We start from the raw sequence: 20,492 nt of genomic DNA, 5'->3' as shown, positions 1-20,492 counted from the left end.
CAGTGACATCAGTGTACTTAAATGATCTGCACAGTCCAAGAAAGCATCTTTGGGATGTGCTGGAATAGAAGATTTGGATGTACAGTTAATGAATGTGCACCATGCTTCATCTATGCCACAAAGAATTAAGGCAGTTCTGAAGGTAAAAGGAGTCTAGTACGAGCAAGTGTACCTAAAGAAAGTGACCGGTGACTGTATAATCCTATCATATCATGATTTTCATGTGAGAAATGAGCTTAGAAGCTCCTATGTTAACATGAAGGCCCTGGAAAAAATTTGCAGGGACCTATTCAACCTCTCAGAGAACACCTTAAACCCCTTCATCTATGCAGATGTATAATTAATCCTCAGAAAAAAAAATAAAATTCCTTTATTACGATAACACAGTCTGTCAGTTTGTTATTTAAATAATTTTTCTCAGGAAAGGAAAAAATAGAGGGCAGTGGAATCGAATCACAGTAGAAGATTAAAGCCTTGGGATTTGAAGAGGTTGGGTGTATTTGGTTTCTGTGGTGACTGCAGCAGTGCCCCCTGCATGCTGATGAACTGTCATCAATAGGGCTATGGATGGACCATCGCCTCTCCAGAGAGGTCCTGACTCACAACAGCCAGGAGCTCAGAGAAGAGAAAACAAGAGGCCCCGTTCAGAGAGGGGTCAGCGGGGTCACAATATGAAAAACAGCAACGACAACAGAAAAGCAGCAGTGCTCACAGCAACAGCCACAACAACAAGGGGAGAAGTTCATTAAAGATGAGGCATTTTCAAAAGTGCACAGAGACCAAAGGCATTACTCCCTGGGCAGCTGGCCATTTCTGTCAACAGGAATGTCTGGAAAACACCTTTCTGGACACAAATTCTTCCAGCAGGACAAAAGAGAAAAACAGAGAAGGAGGTGTTTGTCCTGCCCTTTGAGGTTTTAACAGCTGGGAGGTTGGGAGGTCAGATATCCACGCCAGATGGAGATCTTTGAGGGACCTTCTGAAACGTGATAACTGATTTGTGTACTTCTTCATTTATACGACCCTGATAAGGATAAGCGGAAGAGAATAGATGGATGGATTACAATCATCAGATATACCCATGTTATCAAAAAGAAACACAAACATATTTCACAAATCACATGTACTAATTGTTTATTTAGTGGATGTACAGTTGATGAAGTGCTTTCAAATGTGAAGGTGATTTCTGTTGTCTTTGATCATTCATACAGTTGTTATGCAGATGATATTCAGTTGTATTTGTCATTTTGTATATTTGAATTTACATGATCTGTCCTTTAGATCTGATTAACTTGATGGCAGCCAATTATCACGCATTAAATATGCAAAAAACCAAAGGGTTTTTTATGTGTGTGCCCCTAATAATTTCCTCTGAATGGTGACTGAGGATCTTAGACCCATCACATCTCAGCCACCTGGAATTAGTGTTCCTTCTGATCAGATGTTCAGTTTTTTGTTGGTTGTTTTTTACCATCCGGTTTTTATCAACTGCTGAAGAGTGGCCATTTTAAATGCACTGTGCCTCAGTCTGACGTGGACATAATTGTACATGCTTTTTTTCCCTCATCACAGCTCAGTTGTTATAAATGGCTATTCCTTTGCCCCACCAAATCCCTGGATCAACTAAAAATGATCCCAAATGCTGCTGCAAGCCTTCTCACAAGGCCCTCTAAAAGGCCTTCTTTACATTCACCCTCTATAAATTAGTGATCAATTTAAGATTTTGGTGATCACTTTTCTGTAAGCGGTCTATGCAGTTTTAATGCAATTTTTTATTGCGTTTAAATAATTCGAGAGCAGCTTCACAGCCTCTCTCAGAGGCCACTCTGTCCTTCAGCTGCTTTTGTATTCATTCTGTCATTCTGTAGTTGGGGCTGTTTGAAATACTGGCTGCTGGGGTGAAAAGCCTGTCAGACTGAAACATGGCACAGTGTCAGAAGTGCTTGGGAGCTCAGAGGTTCTGAAGCAGCATGCAGTGTTTGCTGTCAGCAACGCCTCGATGAAACATGAATAAAGGCGCAGTGCTGTTGTTTCTATCAGCTCGGAGTCATTGCTGCTGTCCGTCACGGAAGTAATCACTCAGGAGGATTAATGTCTTTGTGACAAGGCATACTTTCTCCTCTTCAAAACACACAGGATCCTTTAAGTGCAGGAAAATGGCATTATCAAAACAATAGATGAAAACATTAAATGAGCAGCAAAAAAGTGTCAGTATGCAAACAAATTACCTCTCTAGTGTGGAGAAGCCTTGCTGTATTACTTCAACTTTGCACATTAGATTTATGTACACAAGCTAGTGGCTCCAGAGGAGCTTTGTTAGACAAAAAAACAACAACAAAAAACCCAACATGATTTCTTCTAAACTCTTTTTATGGCAAGAGCTCACCCCTCAGTTAACATTTAAGTCACAAGTCCACTTGTTTTTGTTTTGTTTTGTTTTGTTTTTTACCAAATGTATGGTACATTACCAGAGTGCAAACGTACAGCATTACTCTGAAACTCACTTTTTAGTTGTAGTTAGTTAGTTTTAGTTTTAGTCACGGTCAGTGCTGCTTATTTATTACTCACAGCAGAAACTGAATCACATAAACTGTAATAACGGTAACACACAGCTCTGGAAGGTTCTAGGAACCATGTAGCATCATCAGGCAGGCATATGGAGATTCTAATTGCCCATAGGTGTGAGTGTGAATGGTTGTATGTCTCTGTCTGTGTAGCAACCAATTAGTGAGCTCACCTCTCGCCCTATTGTCACTCTCAAGAGTGAGTCACCACATACAATACTGCTGACATTAAGAGTGAAGCTGCAACAGTATATACTAATAAAATAGGAAATTAGAAAAAACACAGTGTGTCTCTAATACAAGCCTGCCTTTACATGAAGTCGTGACTTTCTGCTGGTTATTATTTGAGGACAGACACTAATCAAAAGATGTGATGCTAAAATTGAGCTCTGTGCTGATGAAACACATACAAAGAAAACAGTTTCATAAAAGTGAGTCTAACAATAACATGATCTTTCCTAACACTAACACTGCACACAACTTTGTGCTGAGACTCTACACTTTTGATGAAGTTCAGGTGTGTACACAGGTGTACACACAAGTGTTCACACAGGTGTGCACACAGGTACTCACACACACACTATATTGGGCTGCTGTTGCCTCTAAAAATATCTTGTATTATTAGTACTGTCATTGTTATTTATGCACATGCTGGTTGTTGCCGTGGTTTCTCTGCTGGTCTTTTTCCTCAACAGGTGTTGAGACAAAAAAAAACTGTTTCTCAGTGTTTTTTCTCTTCTCCTCTATTTTTCTCTCCCTATCTTTCTCTTAACTTTCTCCCCCAACTTCACTTTCTTTTTTGTTTTTTCTTTTTCTGTTTCCTGGGTTGTAATAATCCAAAACAAAAACTCCTAATAAAGTTCTAATAAAATATGACCATCAAGTGGACCATTATAGTGAATGCCGCTATGCTCCACTTGTGAAAGTAAATCTGTTTGGCATTTTTTGGCCTTCAGACAACAATTCTGATTGCTACACTGGCGGACAGGCCAGAGGAAAAAATGAAGTTCATAATTACATATGACAGCCTGCATTAATAGCACTCTAGCTATCTGTCTGATGTGACCTCCTGCTTCTGTTAACCTCAAGGCAGCATGGAAGCTGATCACTGCCTTAGAGTTACCATGATAGTAGTTATGACACGTCTCCCTCTTTCTCCTCTCTGGATAAATCAGGTCTGTAAAATTTGTCAAATCACTGATTTACTTTCAGGTTCCAAAAGGCCAAAGATCAACCTCGGGAGATGTCACGATCCTGGGTCCTTTTGACCCAGCGTTTTGTGTTTTCTACTAGTGTCATTTTGGTTCTGTTCTTCCTCCGGTTTAGTGTTGTTCTGTTCTGCCGTCTACCCTTGTGTTAAGTCCGCGTTTGCTAGTCTGTGTCTTTGTGTGTATGTGTTTCCTGTTTTATTGTGACGGTCTGTGCCTTATGTCAGTGTGTCCTGTTTACGTTCCTCCACCTCGTCAGCTGTGATGTCTTCCAGGTGTGTTCCCCTCCTGTTTCCCTTCCCCTGATTCCTGGCGTGTGTATTTATAGTGTGTGTTACCTCGTCCTCGTCGCTGGTTCGTCTGTGTTGTTTCCCTCGTTCTCCCTGCGTCTCGCCATGTGTGATTTCCCGGACCTCCCTGCATCTGTGTTTCTGGTTTGTTTTGTTAGTTTCACCCAGTTTAGGTTTTTCAGTTCTCGTTCACCTGCCTTTGTTGTTTGTACCCACGCGTGTAATAAAGACTCACCTGCACCAGAGCTGCCGCCTTTTGGGTCCTCTTTATAAACTCCACACGCCCGCCACACCGGGCGTGACAGCACGAACCAGCCACCATGGACCCTGCGGCATTCAATCCATCCGAGGAGCTCCAAGATGACATCGCTTATAATGTGGAGATTCTCCTCGGGAAGTGGCTGGAGAACCCTCCGTATGAGCTTCGCCGTGCTGTTGAAAGCCGGCTTCAACGGCTCTTTTCTGGCCTGCCATGGCTTTTGGGATCTCTTCCTCCGACCATGCAGGCTTTTCTCCGGCGCACACCTCACCTTCTCTCAGCCACCCCTGCCTCGCTGCCCGACTTGTCGGAGGTGAACTTGCCCGGCCCGTCGGAGCCATCTGCGGGGAGAAAACGCCGATCGCGCCGCCGGCGCGCCACCCCACAGCCGGACGTTCGAACTTCTAATTCGCCGGCTGTGGTGAGTGAGGACTCTTTTCCGTTTTGGACTGTTTGACTGTTCATTCTGGGGCTGTGTTCTGTGCAGCAGATAATGATAGGAACAGCTTATCGCCTGCTCTGCAGGTCTCAGCTCAGTTAGCTGCCCCGCAGCCATTCTCAGCTCAGTTAGCAGCCTCGCAGCCATTCTCAGCTCAGTTAGCAGCCTCGCAGCCATTCTCAGCTCAGTTAGCAGCCTCGCAGCCATTCTCAGCTCAGTTAGCAGCCTCGCAGCCATTCTCAGCTCAGTTAGCAGCCTCGCGCCCATTCTCAGCTCAGTCAGCTGCCTCGCGCCATTCTCAGCTCAGTTAGCTGCCTCGCGCCATTCTCAGCTCAGTTAGCTGCCTCGCGGCCATTCTCAGCTCAGTTAGCTGCCTCGCGGCCATTCTCAGCTCAGTTAGCTGCCTCGCGGCCATTCTCAGCTCAGTTAGCTGCCTCGCGGCCATTCTCAGCTCAGTTAGCTGCCTCGCGGCCATTCTCAGCTCAGTTAGCTGCCTCGCAGCCATTCTCTGCTCAGTCTCCAGTGCCACACTCTGCTCAGTCTCCAGTGCCAGCCCAGCCTCCAGTGCCACACTCTGCCCAGCCTCCAGTGGCTCACTTAGCTGCCCAGCCTCCAGTGGCTCACTTAGCTGCCCAGCCTCCAGTGGCTCACTTAGCTGCCCAGCCTCCAGTGGCTCACTTAGCTGCCCAGCCTCCAGTGGCTCACTTAGCTGCCCAGCCTCCAGTGGCTCACTTAGCTGCCCAGCCTCCAGTGGCTCACTTAGCTGCCCAGCCTCCAGTGGCTCACTTAGCTGCCCAGCCTCCAGTGGCTCACTTAGCTGCCCAGCCTCCAGTGGTCCCAGTTTCGCCTGCAGCTCAGGCCCCTGTGCCGCCTGCAGCTCAGGCCCCTGTGCCGCCTGCAGCTCAGGCCCCTGTGCCGCCTGCAGCTCAGGCCCCTGTGCCGCCTGCAGCTCAGGCCCCTGTGCCGCCTGCAGCTCAGGCCCCTGTGCCGCCTGCAGCTCCAGTGTCCCCCGTAGCTCCAGTGTCCCCCGTAGCTCCAGTGTCCCCGTGGCTCCAGTGTCCCCGTGCTCCAGTGTCCCCGTGCTCCAGTGTCCCCGTGGCTCCAGTGTCCCCGTAGCTCCAGTGTCCCCCGTAGCTCCAGTGTCCCCTCGTAGCTCCAGTGTCCCCGTGGCTCCAGTGTCCCCGTAGCTCCAGTGTCCCCGTAGCTCCAGTGTCCCCCGTAGCTCCAGTGTCCCCGTGGCTCCAGTGTCCCCGCAGCTCCGTCGCTCATTCCGTCCACCAGTCTCACACACTCACTTCATGCAGGAGAAGGTCTAAGTTCCTCCCAGGGAGATTCCTGCGCTTTAGCTGCTTCAAGCGAAGTAATGCACTCCAGGGCCTCCCAGAAGCTAGGTTTCACCCCCAGCTGTTTCTGGACCCCTGAAGATTAAGCAGCTCTCAGAGAACTCCTCCGTGTCAGTGTTGCCTGGGCAAAACCAGTGCTCGGTGCATTGCCAGTCACCTCTGTGTCAGCTAGTGGCCTCCATGACCGCTGGCTCAGTCATGGCTTCCGCTGGAGGGTCCGAGGGACCGCCCGCCTTCGCTTCCTGTCGTCGCTGGAGGGTCCAAGGACCGCCCGCCTTTGCTTCCTGTCGCCGCTGGAGGGTCCAAGGACCGCTCCGCCTTTGCTTCCTGTCGCCGCTGGAGGGTCCAAGGGACCGCTCCGGCCTTTGCTTCCTGTCGCCGCTGGAGGGTCCAAGGACCGCTCCGCCTTTGCTTCCTGTCGCCGCTGGAGGGTCCAAGGGACCCGTCCGCCTTGCCTCCTGTCGCCGCTGGAGGGTCCAAGGATCCGTCCCAGCCTGCAGCGCCTCCGTCTCCGGCTTCCACGCCGCCGCCAGCTGCAGCGCCTCCGCTCTCCGGCTTCCACGCCGCCGCCAGCTGCAGCGCCTCCGTCTCCGGCTTCCACGCCGCCGCCAGCTGCAGCGCCTCCGTCAGCTGCAGCGCCTCCGCTCCGGCTTCCACGCCGCCGCCAGCTGCAGCGCCTCCGTCTCCGCTTCCACGCCGCCGCCAGCTGCAGCGCCTCCGTCTCCGCTTCCACGCCGCCGCCAGCTGCAGCGCCTCCGTCTCCGGCTTCCACGCCGCCGCCAGCTGCAGCGCCTCCGTCTCCGGCTTCCACGCCGCCGCCAGCTGCAGCGCCTCCGTCTCCGGCTTCCACGCCGCCGCCAGCTGCAGCGCCTCCGTCTCCGGCTTCCACGCCGCCGCCAGCTGCAGCGCCTCCGTCTCCGCTTCACGCCGCCGCCAGCTGCAGCTTCACCATCCACGCCAGCGGCAGCCTCACCATCTACGCCGCCAGCTGCAGCGCGCCATCCACGCCAGCGGCAGCCTCACCATCTCGCGCCGCCAGCTGCAGCGCGCGCCATCCACGCCAGCGGCAGCTCACCATCTCGCCGCCAGCTGCAGCGCCGCCGCCTCCGGCTTCCACGCCGCCGCCTCGGCTTCCCGCCGCCTCCAGCTTCCACGCCGCCGCCAGCGCTTCCGCCTCTGGCTTCCACACCAGCTGCCGCCTCTTCATTCACGCCAGCTGCAGCGCCTCGCTCCGGCTTCACGCCGCCGCCAGCTGCAGCTTCACCATCCACGCCAGCGACAGCCTCACCATCTACGCCGCCAGCTGCAGCGCCGCCGCCTCCGGCTTCCACGCCGCCGCCTGCAGCGCCGCCGCCTCCGGCTTCCGCCGCCGCCTGCAGCGCCGCCGCCTGCAGCGCCGCCGCGCCTCCGGCTTCCACGCCGCCGCCTGCAGCGCCGCCGCCCGGCTTCCACGCCGCCGCCTGCAGCGCTTCCGTCTCTGGCTTCCATGCCAGCTGCCGCCTCTTCATTCACGCCAGCTGCAGCCTCACCATCTACGCCGTCAGCTGCAGTGCCTTCGTCTCCGCTTCCTCGCCGTCACCTGCGGCCTCTTCGCCTCCGGCTTCCTCGCCGTCACCTGCGGCCTCTTCGTCTCCGGCTTCCTCGCCCACCTGCGGCCTCTTCGCCTCCGCTTCCTCGCCGTCACCTGCGGCCTCTTCGTCTCCGGCTTCCTCGCCGTCACCTGCGGCCTCTTGGTCTCCGGCTTCCACGCCGTCACCTGCGGCCTCATCAGCGTCGCCTGGTCCAGCCTCCGAGTCTTCGGCGTCGCCTGGTCCTATCCCGTCGGGGTCTGCTGCTGACTGGCCACTTTCCAGGCCACTGGCCAGGCGACATCGCCGTCGTGGGCGGCCCCCGGACCGCCTTCGCCTGAGTCGCCGCCGCTGCCGTCCTCACGGCCGGCCCCCTGAACTGTGCCCACGTCGGCGCCGCTGCCGTCCGCACGGCCGGCCTCCTGAACTGTTTCCTGGGCTCCGGTGCTGTCGGCCCCCTGGCCGGCCCCCTGAACTGTGCCCACGTCGGCACCGCTGCCGTCCTCACGGCCGGCCCCCTGAACTGTCCGGGCTCCTGGGTTGTCGGCCCCCGGGCCGGCCCCCTGACCTGGGTCCACATCGCCACCGTGGCCTTCCGCACGGTCGGCCCCCGGAACTGTTTGGACTCCTGTGCGGTCGGCCCCCTGGCCGGCCCCCTGAACTTTTCTGTTTTAGACTCTGTTTCCTTGGGCTCCAGTGTGTTTCTTTTGTTGTTTTTTGGTGCTGGCTCGTGTTTTGCTTTTGGTTTTTTTGTCCCTCTTGTGCTCCTGTTTTGGTTTTGCCTCGAGCCCTCCGTCCTGGACCCCCACCGCCCGCCCTGGTCGGGTTGTTTGTTGTGGTGTTTTTTTTTTTTTTTTTTTTTTTTTTTTTTTCTCTGGCTGTTTTGTTTCCTTGTTGGGCTGTCTGGGGCCAGCCTTTGACGGGGGTACTGTCACGATCCTGGGTCCTTTTGACCCAGCGCTTTGTGTTTTCTACTAGTGTCATTTTGGTTCTGTTCTTCCTCCGGTTTAGTGTTGTTCTGTTCTGCCGTCTACCCTTGTGTTAAGTCCGCGTTTGCTAGTCTGTGTCTTTGTGTGTATGTGTTTCCTGTTTTATTGTGACGGTCTGTGCCTTATGTCAGTGTGTCCTGTTTACGTTCCTCCACCTCGTCAGCTGTGATGTCTTCCAGGTGTGTTCCCTCCTGTTTCCCTTCCCTGATTCCTGGCGTGTGTATTTATAGTGTGTGTTACCTCGTCCTCGCCGCTGGTTCGTCTGTGTTGTTTCCCCTCGTTCTCCCTGCGTCTCGCCATGTGTGATTTCCCCGGACCTCCCTGCATCTGTGTTTCTGGTTTGTTTTGTTTCACCCAGTTTAGGTTTTTCAGTTCTCGTTCACCTGCCTTTGTTGTTTGTACCCACGCGTGTAATAAAGACTCACCTGCACCAGAGCTGCCGCCTTTTGGGTCCTCTTTATAAACTCCACACGCCCGCCACACCGGGCGTGACAGGAGATGACATTTCTCCATCCCTTTGTTTGCTCTCATACCTGATACAAATCAAAGATCATAAAATCACACCAAACCAGACAGGGCAGGATCTTAATTTAGCTTTGCTTCCAACAAAAGACACTAATACAGTTAGAAAGTAAGAAAAGCTGCTGTCTAGACTGTCTAGACTTTCTTTCTAACCTCAGGAATTTTTTCCATCAACTTAATTCAGTATGTTTTCTTGGTCTCAGGGATTTCTCTGGTTTTTGAATTTGTTATTTTAATTTTGATATTATTCTAGTCATGTTAAACTTCAGGTCTGATTAAAAAAATCCTCCTCATTTAATTATCATTCTAATTATTAGTTTTGGTTGAATTTTGATTGTGATTTTGAATTTTATTTCCTGTTTGTTAATTTCTCCATTGTAGTGGAAAAACTCTGCCCAAGTTGAAGTTTTACTTTAGAAGTGGACAAGAAAAATAACCTTTTTGTCAAGAAATTTCACTGTGAGAGGCACAGTTGTAGCTGAACTTAACAGGACTGAAGCTGACAGTAACTACAGAGGTGCAGGTGGCAGGTAACCCTTAACCTGAGTTTGGCCAAATAAAGATGTATGCTCCAAATTCAATGAACCCTAAAAACAATCTTTGTGTACCTCATTTCTAATCTGCATCATCCTTTGTTTTACAGCAGTACACTTTCTGTGCAGCCCACCTGCCTGTGGGTCCTTCCTCTGATCTCTGCTGTTTCTCTCTGCAGTGAAACTCTTGTATGATTTTTACTCCACTGTTTGGCCAGACGAATCGCTTTAAACTCGGCTGTAGCAGAACATAAGCTCAGGTTACAGAAAAATAATAACAGCTACAGGACATTGTTTTTTCCACTTGTGTTGCTGTTTCCTTACCAGTGGGAGCTGACACACAATCTGTTCATGGAGATGACAAAAGATAAACTGACACCCAGTGGATATGACCTTTTATTATCTACAGTCTTTTTTTCAATTTCCCTGCAAATTGAATTGTTTACCGTAAGAGGGAAGAAAGAAGAATAATGATGAGGGTGAAACTGATTTTGACGTGATAAAGCAGCTGTCTGCCGGCCTTCTGATGACAGTTAGTGAGTCTATTATTGTGCACCAGGAAACGAATTCAGAATCCAGCAATGGGTGAGATGGAAGTCTCTGAAGCAGCTTGTTCTCAGACAGCAAACTAGCAAAACTATCAAAGAAGTCGAAGGTTGTACCGGTGTGTTAAACATGACGTAGAGCAACTTTTGAAGAGGAAGTATGTTTGTATATATTTTTTTTGTATTTCCTAGATTTTGTGATTGCCTTCACTGCCCATATTAGTTTCACCTGTGTTCTATCACTCATTGAGCTCTCTGTGTGTTTATTGTGGCTTTTCCTGCAGGTTGTATGTAAAAAATGGATGTAGCCACTGTGGCATCAACTATCCATTAAGCCTATACAAGCTAATAAAGACTGCTAGCAAAATGCATTCATAAACTGTACAGAACAATGCACAGACAAAGAAATCTGCTTATGTGTTCAAGGTAACAGAAGGAATGTCTGTTATTATTGTTATTATTTCCAATTTTAATTAATGACACATTTAATTGATTACCTCTATTAAGTAGACCATTTAAGTATATTATTAAAGTGCAACGTTAAATATCGGGAAAACTTTGATTTATAAATATGAAATGTAAAAAGATAAATTGAAATGCATAACTGAAATAATTACATAATTAAAATACAAAAAATAATATTATATAATATTATTATTATTATATTATTATTAAATATTATTATTTGCTTTTTTAACATAGAAGCCCATTGATAGTGACATCGTCTGCTGTAACAACAATCACAGAGAGCATGTTAGCATATGTTGCACACATGTGAGATACAACCAGCCAGCTGCAGAGAAGCTATATGACCTGCAAGAACATGACAGAGTGTTGCATGTGCAAAACAGCCATGTACCACACAGTGTTGGTGACAGGGGATTTCTAAAAATCACCCCACAGTTCTTCAGCTAAGACACCTGAGTTAGAAAACACAAACACTGCAGCTGTCTTTCACTCGCGAGGGCAGTCATGGACGCACGACCTGCGTCTCATCACTGTCTGCATGCTTTGTTTATACTTTTCTTGTGTCTGTGTGTGTGTGTGTGTGTGTGTGTGTGTGTGTGTGTGTGTGTGTGTACAAAGATAAGAGAGTTATTCTAAGAACTCAGAACTGAGGTTCCCCTTTTCTAAGTCTGCATGTTCTTACAGAAAGAGGAAGCTGTTAGTTGTTTATCACACAAGAATCCATGTCAAAAGTCACGTAGACATTTGCTTAGTGATAAATAAAAGAATACATTTCATGTAGCTGATCACATATACACAATTTTCTTTTAACAGTTGGCATCGTGGACATTGGTATTTCAGAAATAAACCTCTCGTTTTGATTGAGTGATGAGACTTAAACCATCCACCCTTCAAAAGAAGCTGGTATCGTCAGTCACATTCAGTGTTACCAGCTACCAAATATGACTTTTTTTCTACTGATTTTAATTGTATATTACCCTTTCTTAAATCCCGGAGTCCGACTCCTCTATTTTCCACAGGAATATATAGTTTAACTTTTTTAAAAGTAATGTTTTCAGTTGAGCACTTGAGCTCGTGTTTCCCGCTGAAGAAACTTTTATTTTGGAAATCAAAGTTTGTCAGTGTTTGTGCACACGGCAACAGATCCTATCTTGTCTAGCTGAGCCAAGGGGGTTTGGGCTTTTTTTTGTCACACTTCCACGCTTACCGCTGAATCACTCGCTGATGTTCCTCCTCCAGACCCATTTATTCAAATCCAATTACACTCTCTGGAGCTTTTCGCTTTCTTAATTTTTGTTTGTGTGTTTTTTTTTTTTCCTCAGCTGATGATTCCCCCTTTCATTCAGTTGCTGTGTTCATAATTCCCATGAATATACGCTCAACTTAATGGAGTGTTGAAAATTAATTTGGGCTCCGAAGGTTCCTTAGTTAAGCTTTCAACACTGCAGGCACAACAGCGTGTCTGCTGCATAACAGGTTTGTTTCCAGGATCCAAACGAGCTTCATGAGCAGGCAGATAAAAGGAAGCAAAAACAAAGTAAACAGAGAGCATAAGGAAATTAAACTTGATCTGCAGTTTGTCTTCATTAAAGTGTTTCACACTGTGATGATCAATGAAGAAGAGACAACCAAAACAACGTTCTACAACTGATCTTTTATATTGGGCTTTTTTACCTTATGTTTTGATGTCATGTAAACTGGCAGACCCTTTTACAAAAAAGACTCTCTGCAGAATCATTGCAAACGTGCAGCTGCTCAGTTGACTCTGTTTGAGCTATGACTGATGAATTTCAATGAGCAGCTGCTGGACTTTATGATTTTCCTCTTTTCGCAGCAGCACTGATTATCTGAAACATCTGCATATGATGAAGAAACTCAGAAGCAGCTGCTGAATAAAAACAAAAAAGCGAGTTTCTGCTTCACGGAGAGCAGAAGGGATTTTGTTGTTTTTTTTGTCATACATCAGAGACTGAGGAGAGCTTTAAATGTGCCAGTGTTATGTTGCATCTGGCTGCCTCAGAAGTGCCACATTCTACCTGAAATAAAAACAGTCACATCTATGAAACACGACTAATTCCAGGTATCACCCACAGTGCGAATGAAGTCTGGTATCAGGTCAGAAATGTCAAAAATCACTTTCACAAAGAGCCAGAGTGGAATTGTCAAATCAAGGACAGTTTCTTTTCTCATATAGAATTTGAGGCCTGTACTATGAATCGAGCTCAACATACCGAGGCCAGCTTTCTCTTAAGTGAACATCAGCGATCACATGACTCTGGCTCAGTGTGGGGGGGTGGGGGGTTGCATATAGAAATATATAATCAATACATGACACAGAAGGGGAAATAGACTTTAGACTCTATTAAAAAAATGTAAACCTTCCAACTCTCAGGGTTCTTCCAGGAATAGAGGCACAGGTTTCTAGAGAACTGATCAGCTGATTTCTAATCTGGAACAGGTTTGCAGCAGGTTAAGGTTACCATGGCAATGGACCCCTGTAAAAAGAAATACTGAAAACCCAGGGTTAAGCTTGAACTTAACTTGATAAGGAAAAATCCTTATCCTTAATTCAGGTCTGCCTAAATCCCTGAACCACACACAACTAAAAGAAAAACCATTAATCAAAACAAGCTAACTTCACCCTTAAATTTTGAAATCTTATGTGGTTTTTTCATACCACACAGACTAGACTTCTGGTGTGAAATTAGTTCCAAGAAAACATGAAAACCTTGGTAAACTTTTCCCCTTCTCAAAAATAAAGTCTCTTTGCGTTTCTTTCCCCTCTTCAAGTTTTTGTCTTTACTGGTGTGTGAATTCAAAACAAAAGCCAGATCTCTTACAGTCACAGGCCTCTCATTACACTCAATAAAACAGTGCTCAGTTTCCCTCCTCTCTTGGGAAATTTGCCATGTAACAGTCATCCCACAAACCATAAGGCCTCCTCAGCACACACTCAGATGTACACGACAGTGTTAATTTCCTCACTCACACCATAAAGACTGTGTGCTCAGCTATAACTGCCCAGCACACCAAACTGCACACAAATCATAACTGAGCTCTTCTTTATTAAGCTGGCTGTAACCTCTCTGTCTGTGTGCAAGAGAGCCTCAAGGTCCCAGCAGGCTACTGCATAACAAGAGAGTGGTGGGATTAGTAAATGTACAACACCTGTGCCGATCAGCCCTCCCTCAGACTGCTCCCTGAGCAAAAACCACAACCTGCCACTATAATCTGCTGTTTTTTGTAGCTTAGAGTTGGAGGCATGTCTGTTTTAATCTGGCATGTCCGTGGGGTGGGCATCATTTTGCAGACAACAGTTAGCAACAATAGTTATCGCAACACACTTTGTGATAGAAAAACAATATTAAACAAAAACAAGATTAAATTAACAATCTCCTATGAACAGGCACTTGGTGATGGTGGTAAGAAAGAACTCCCTTTTAAGAGGAAGAGAACACCAGAGGATTGCATAGAGTAAACATAATAACAAACAGGACAAACACAAATTATAAACAAGAGTAGATCAAATTTAATGGTGTGCAATAGTAGCACAAAAGGGGGAAGTGGAAAGTCGCCCAGTAACTTGAGCCGATAATAATGACAAGAAAAGCTGTGAGCCTAATCCCGGCACTATCCCCGCCAATGACAAAATATTCCAGCAACAGCTCAAAACAACACTCTGGAAGGGAAAGTCATAAAAGTAGAAAGAGTGTGTGTCCAGGATAAGGGCCTTGTGCTCAAAGTGAGCATGAAATGCTTTATGTACTATCCATAATTTAAAACATAAATGTATTACAGTTTTCACACTGTATGGTCTAAAAAGCTGTGGGTTCAGTTTTGTTTTGTCCTGGCTATAGCAATTAAAAAAATACAAGACACTTACTAATGCTACCCTCACTTTTTCAGTTCTCTGCAAAAGTAAAAAAAAAAAAAAAAAAAAAGGTTCACTTCAATAACTGCAGATTTTATGTGCAGTATTGACCATTGAGAGGACTGAAAATGTTCTCACTGTATTGTTGGCTGACACAAATTGCTATAATATCAATTCCAGTTTTTCAATATTACAGCTGATGATGTTGTCGAGTGCTAGCACGGCTGATCAAAACACCGATTATAATACATCCAGATGTTTTGCTCTGTTTTTCTGCAGGTGAACATGATGCAGCATGACTGTTAGTATGTTAGAGTATAAACTTTCTTCTCCAGATTTTCCTCTGCAGACGCTGCTGGTGAAGACTTTTGCAATCATATTTATGGAAAGCCTACAACAACATAGAGGCTGCACTAGGCTGTAGCAAAGACACTGTGCTGGCACAAACTGTAGTAAAGACGCATTTTTTTAGGCTACATCGACAAAATGTTTGCTCATCGGCTGACCTGTTCACTAGATCTGGCTCCTTGGAACTTTGTCCACTTTTCCAAAATTAAAATTGTTGAACTTACTGGACAAGATCCAGCTTACACCACAGAGGCAAAAGACATTGTTTAATTTTTACTGGCCCTTGCTGATCACAACTTATTAACTCATTTTCACTTTTCATTGGAAATGTTTGAGCTTATTAATGTCACTGCTCTCTTGGTATCCCAATGAGGGGCACATTCAACACCGCAGAACCCTCTGATGAGGTGCTTTTTGCAAACTAGTACTGACAACCACAAAATTCTCACAGAAAAATCAGTGCTGCTAGAGATGGAAGCAGAACAGGTTTGATTTTTTTTGTTCTCTTTAAAGTAAAAGCTGTGGGGCTTTTCCACTTCGATCACTGAGCAATTTTACATCAGTGTTTTTAGTGAATGCAAAGCACGAGTGGGACTCCAACACTAAGCTGCAATATTGTGTGTGTGGTGCTTCAGGGACAAGGCTTTGTAAAAGTGCACTGCACTTCCTACTTTTCTTTACTGTCCACCACAGAACAAACCTGAATACTGACATTTTCACACTGTTGTTGACATTTCAGCCAGATGAGTCCGGAAGAAAGTTACAATTTTTGAACCACCACTATCTAATGTGCTAGTGTTTACATACTCAAAAAGAAGTTCTCTACCACTGTAGTAATGCTTGTTTTGGCAAGAATCACTCAGCTAAAGATGTAAATAATGCAATGAGAGAAAGAGAAATAGATAGATATATAGAAATATAAAATTTTATATATAGATCTTCTTACTATAAGGATCATTATGTATGTTTGCATATATGGACCCTATTTCTTCCTTAATGTGTCGGCCAATCTCCACAAAACCTTTTGTGAATATTGTCACACATACAGCAATTATTCAAATCTATCCATTTTTTAAATAAAAGATTTATTATAATATTACGCTTGTATAAATCATCCTCCTGCAAATGCGATGTTATGTTCTCTGTTTGTAATTTTTTCCACAGGTCACATTCAACAGACATCACCTGCACATAATGTCATGATCACCAACATTTGTATCCGTGACAGAATTTTGCTCTTGTCGCCACTACATATGGAATAAAGAAAGAGCGCTGTAATTTTGAGTAATAATAACTAAAGTAACTTAACCTTTTAACTCTTCAAAACTCTTCAGTGTCTCTTTTTACATGAGACATTGTATGTTGAGTTCGGCTTTTGAACCAGCTGCTTAAAGTCCTCCTTTACTACCATGTAACTGCGTTACTAATTCCCATAGGTGGGGAAACAAGATCAAATGCTTCAAGTAAACTAAAAAAATATATAGATGATGGTAAATATGATGGTTAGAGGTTAAATGCAGTCACAGAGCAGATGAATACAAGATGAAGTTAACAGGAGAAAGACTGACAGCACACAGTGAAACAGAGTAGGAGGTTACTGAGTCCTCCGGAAGAACAAATTAACTCTACCCTCATTGTGTGAGCAGCACTCCCTTCAAAAATCATTAATAACTTCATTCTTTTCATTGCAAATAATACAAAGTATCAGAAAAACATTTGTTTTCCCGATTGTTGTCTTTTCGAGTTCCAAAGAGACTTTTCTAGCTCCTGCTTGAATCTAATCAGATTTTAATTTCTAATCATAATTGTAATAAAAGTGTAATGCCCCTGCATTGAGAGCGTGGAGCTTTGCACAAGCCTAAATCCTGTGTACCGGTGGGGCCACATTATGTCATATATTTTCTTAACACAGCAGAGATCAACATACAAACATCAAAACTACTTTTTAACAAGGATTAAAAATAGTCCAAAACATTAGTAAAATAAACACTTTGTATGATTGTGTCTGTTACTGATAAAATCTGCACATCAGTCTAGAAACGAAACGCTGCAATAATAGAGCGACCAGATCCCAACAAAATAAATAAATAAAAGTAAGTTTAATAACTTGCCATGACATTCATTAGATTTCCTTGCGCGGTCTGTGTACAGAACCGTACAGTCTGTGTGTGTGTGGCACGATGGATAGACAGGTAGAGTGTTTCATCTCTCTGAGGTTGTTTCTGATTGCTTCGGTTTCCTACAGCGAAAAACATCGAAGCTCTGCTGGAGCTCAGACTGCTTCCTCAGCGCCTTATCCCGCCCGGACGTCCGGACCAGGGTCCGTGTTTCTCCTGCTGTTGCTTCATTTGTTTTCCATCTCTGGCCTTAAATCACCATGTCATCATCATACCGTCACCATATCACTGCTGCACAAGCGCTACACAGACGGCTAAAACCGCGGGACTGTACGCACTCATGCACAAGGTGTTCTATCCCTGTCAGTGTCTGCGGGTACTGAAACCACAGAGACAGAAACCTTTCAATATATTTTTTCCGTATTGTGTCTGACCTGTTGAGGCACTCTGGCTCCTAAGTTTGACCACAAACATACACAGGCACATATGTATGTAACTATGTAACCAGAAAACAGAAACACTACCTTCTCTCAGGATTTGGCTGTGGAGGAGCAATAGGAGCAGGAAGCAGACCGCGGCGGCAGTCAAAGCCCAGGCCGGCCGAAGGAACTGCATGAGGTGAAGAATGTGTGGGCAAAAAAAACTCCAAACTGTCCTCAGGCTAGTGCCTCCTCACGACGCCACATACATTCCTATTCGACGGAGAGAGGAGACAGCTCTCATCTTCCGCGTATGTAGTCACAAACAGGCCTGAAGTGACAGATCCTCAGTGGAGGAGATCTGGAGCAGCAAAGAGGATCTTCTTCTCCTCTTGGACACGAGAAATCACAGGGTCCTCACAGAGCTCCCCGGCGGTCCCCGCGGGCAGCAGCAGCTTTTGATGCGGGAAGTCCTCCGCTGCAGAGTCAACAATCCAATAAGCTTCAAACTAGAAGTTTTCCAGCTTTAACCTGCAACTTACGACTCGGAGTCCTTTGGATCCATTCATCCACTCGTCCGCGTAAAATCCGCCAAAGATTAAACAACCGACACCGAATCCAAACGGAAGCGCCTCAGGAGGCATACTTTACGCTTCTCCGCGGGGTTTGTGATCCTGGTTGGTGCCTCGGTGCTTGCCTGGCGATAAGTGATGAGCATGGAAAAGGATGAAGAGCAGGTACTGTGTGCAGGTCTGAGTATTAACACCCCCCCCCGCGCGCACACGCACATTCTCTCCCTCTCACTCTCTCAGTCAAATACGAGCTGACGTCACACCAGTTACAAAGACCCATGTGTAGGAGAAAAAGCATGCACAGTATTTAAGACAACCAGACTGAGTGCGGTGAGTGAGTCTACTTCATGATGGACAGGAACGGAATCAGAGCGTCCCTGACCTCCGGGGAGGAACCTGACGTTTGTGTGGGGTGGGATTAAAATCAATTTATCGGTCTACAAATTCAGATTCATCAATAAAAAGTCTCATCACTTGTAAAAGATTATTTTAAATTATTACTATTATTCCATTATTGGTATTTATTAACAATCTCTTTTATTACCAAGATAAACCAGTTTCCACAGGACCCAAACACAACCTGGCAACTGAAAGCGTCCTCTTAGGGCTTCAACTTGTTATAATGATGGATTCATTTGATAATAAACACAACATTTTTTATTCATCATCTATTTTAATTTTTTGATTTTCATTGAAATAAAAAAATCTCACGTGTTCAGGGAAATTAAGAGGAATCTCCATTTCAAGCAAAACTATTTGCAAGCCTAGTTAACATTGGCATGTTAGTATTTTTTAAATTGCAGAACAAAAGTACGTTTACAGTACCGTTCTTATTTTGTTATATATATATATATATATATATATATATATATATATATATATATATATATATATATATATATATATATATATATATATATATATATATATATATATATATATATATATATATATAAAAAACACCCAGCACGCCCCTGCGGGCGGTTTATCCTTCAAGCTCGGGTCCTCTACCAGAGGCCTGGGAGCTTGAGGGTCCTGCGCAGTATCTTAGCTGTTCCCAGGACTGCGCTCTTCTGGACAGAGATCTCCGATGTTGTTCCCGGGATCTGCTGGAGCCACTCGCCTAGCTTGGGAGTCACCGCACCTAGTGCTCCGATTACCACGGGGACCACCGTTACCTTCACCCTCCACATCCTCTCGAGCTCTTCTCTGAGCCCTTGGTATTTCTCCAGCTTCTCGTGTTCCTTCTTCCTGATATTGCTGTCATTCGGAACCGCTACGGCCGTCTTCTTCTGTTTGTCTACCACCACTATGTCCGGTTGGTTAGCCACCACCATTTTGTCCGTCTGCATCTGGAAGTCCCACAGGATCTTAGCTCGGTCATTCTCCATCACCCTTGGGGGCATCTCCCATTTTGACCTCGGGACTTCCAGGTTATACTCGGCGCAGATGTTCCTGTACACTATATATATGTATGTATGTATATATATATATATATATATATATATATACATATATTTACGACAGTAAACACGTGAAAAATAGCAGAAATGTCAGAAATATGTTTTCGTGTATTTATTTATTCATTATACATTCATTTAGAACAGGGGTGGGATATTATATTTCCCAGGGGCCACGTGAGAAACTGGTAATGCTGTGTGGGGGACTGTCTCAATATAAAGGCTTCTCATGTGAATCGTGTTGGTAAACATTATACTTGGAATGTTCTGCGAGCCCTCAGTTTCACCGCTCCGGTTAACGGTCCTCGGCAGTGGCTCCAGCCGGAGCTGTCGCTGCGATGTGCACCGGTACCACAAGCTCGAGCTGTTACACTGCTATGTTAAAACTATACAGTGTCACACAACTCGTGGTATTTTTTCAAGGCGTTTTCAGCAGCTGATCAATTTATTTTTCATCTTATTTATTCACTTTTATTGCGGCAACAACCGACAACCTGTCACTGGCAACACTTCCAGCTCCAGTAAGGAGGAATCACGCTCCTAACTCTGAATCACTGTCCATACCACTGCTTCTAATTATTAATGACCTCACAAATATTAGCATCTATCAGCAATCATGATACAAGAAAATGCTTTAAACAGATCTAAAAGGTAATCAGTTAAATACAAATATAAAAATAGCATATGTAGGGTTAAGTAGGGTTTCCCAGGTACTAGCTGCCAGATACACTGCAACAACATCCTAGATAAAATCAAAACTAGTTTTATTTAAAACCAGATTACAATAAAGAATGTCAGTTTTTTTCTTCTGCTCATTAAAGTCACTGGTTGCAAGAGAGTTTTTTTCTGTTTAGTTAATCATCAAATTCACAAACCCTTATAATAGATCTGCTTTACACAAAACCCTCTTTGAGGATTGTCCCAGGAGGTGTGTTTGGCATTAAAGTCTGCCAAATGAAAAAAGCGCTGCTGACTAT

General features: G+C 45.5%; 1 protein-coding gene across 2 annotated transcripts in view; it reads right to left on the bottom strand.

Annotated features, from left to right (window-relative positions):
- The window catches only part of LOC120441354 (chemokine-like protein TAFA-5), a 41,211-nt gene extending 22,888 nt beyond the window's left edge, over nucleotides 1-18,323 (bottom strand). For both annotated transcript variants that reach the window (XM_039615955.1, XM_039615956.1), the window contains exon 1: nucleotides 17,589-18,323. In XM_039615955.1, coding sequence (XP_039471889.1) covers nucleotides 17,589-17,679 — 91 coding nt within the window. In that variant the 5' untranslated portion in view covers nucleotides 17,680-18,323. The remainder of the gene's footprint in view (nucleotides 1-17,588) is intronic.
- Between the last annotated feature and the right edge of the window lie 2,169 nt (nucleotides 18,324-20,492).

Source organism: Oreochromis aureus, linkage group 7 (genome assembly GCF_013358895.1).
Source record: "Oreochromis aureus strain Israel breed Guangdong linkage group 7, ZZ_aureus, whole genome shotgun sequence".
NCBI lineage: Eukaryota > Metazoa > Chordata > Actinopteri > Cichliformes > Cichlidae > Oreochromis > Oreochromis aureus.
The sequence above is the reverse complement of the archived record's forward strand: the minus strand, read 5'-3'. Positions and strand labels throughout refer to the sequence as shown.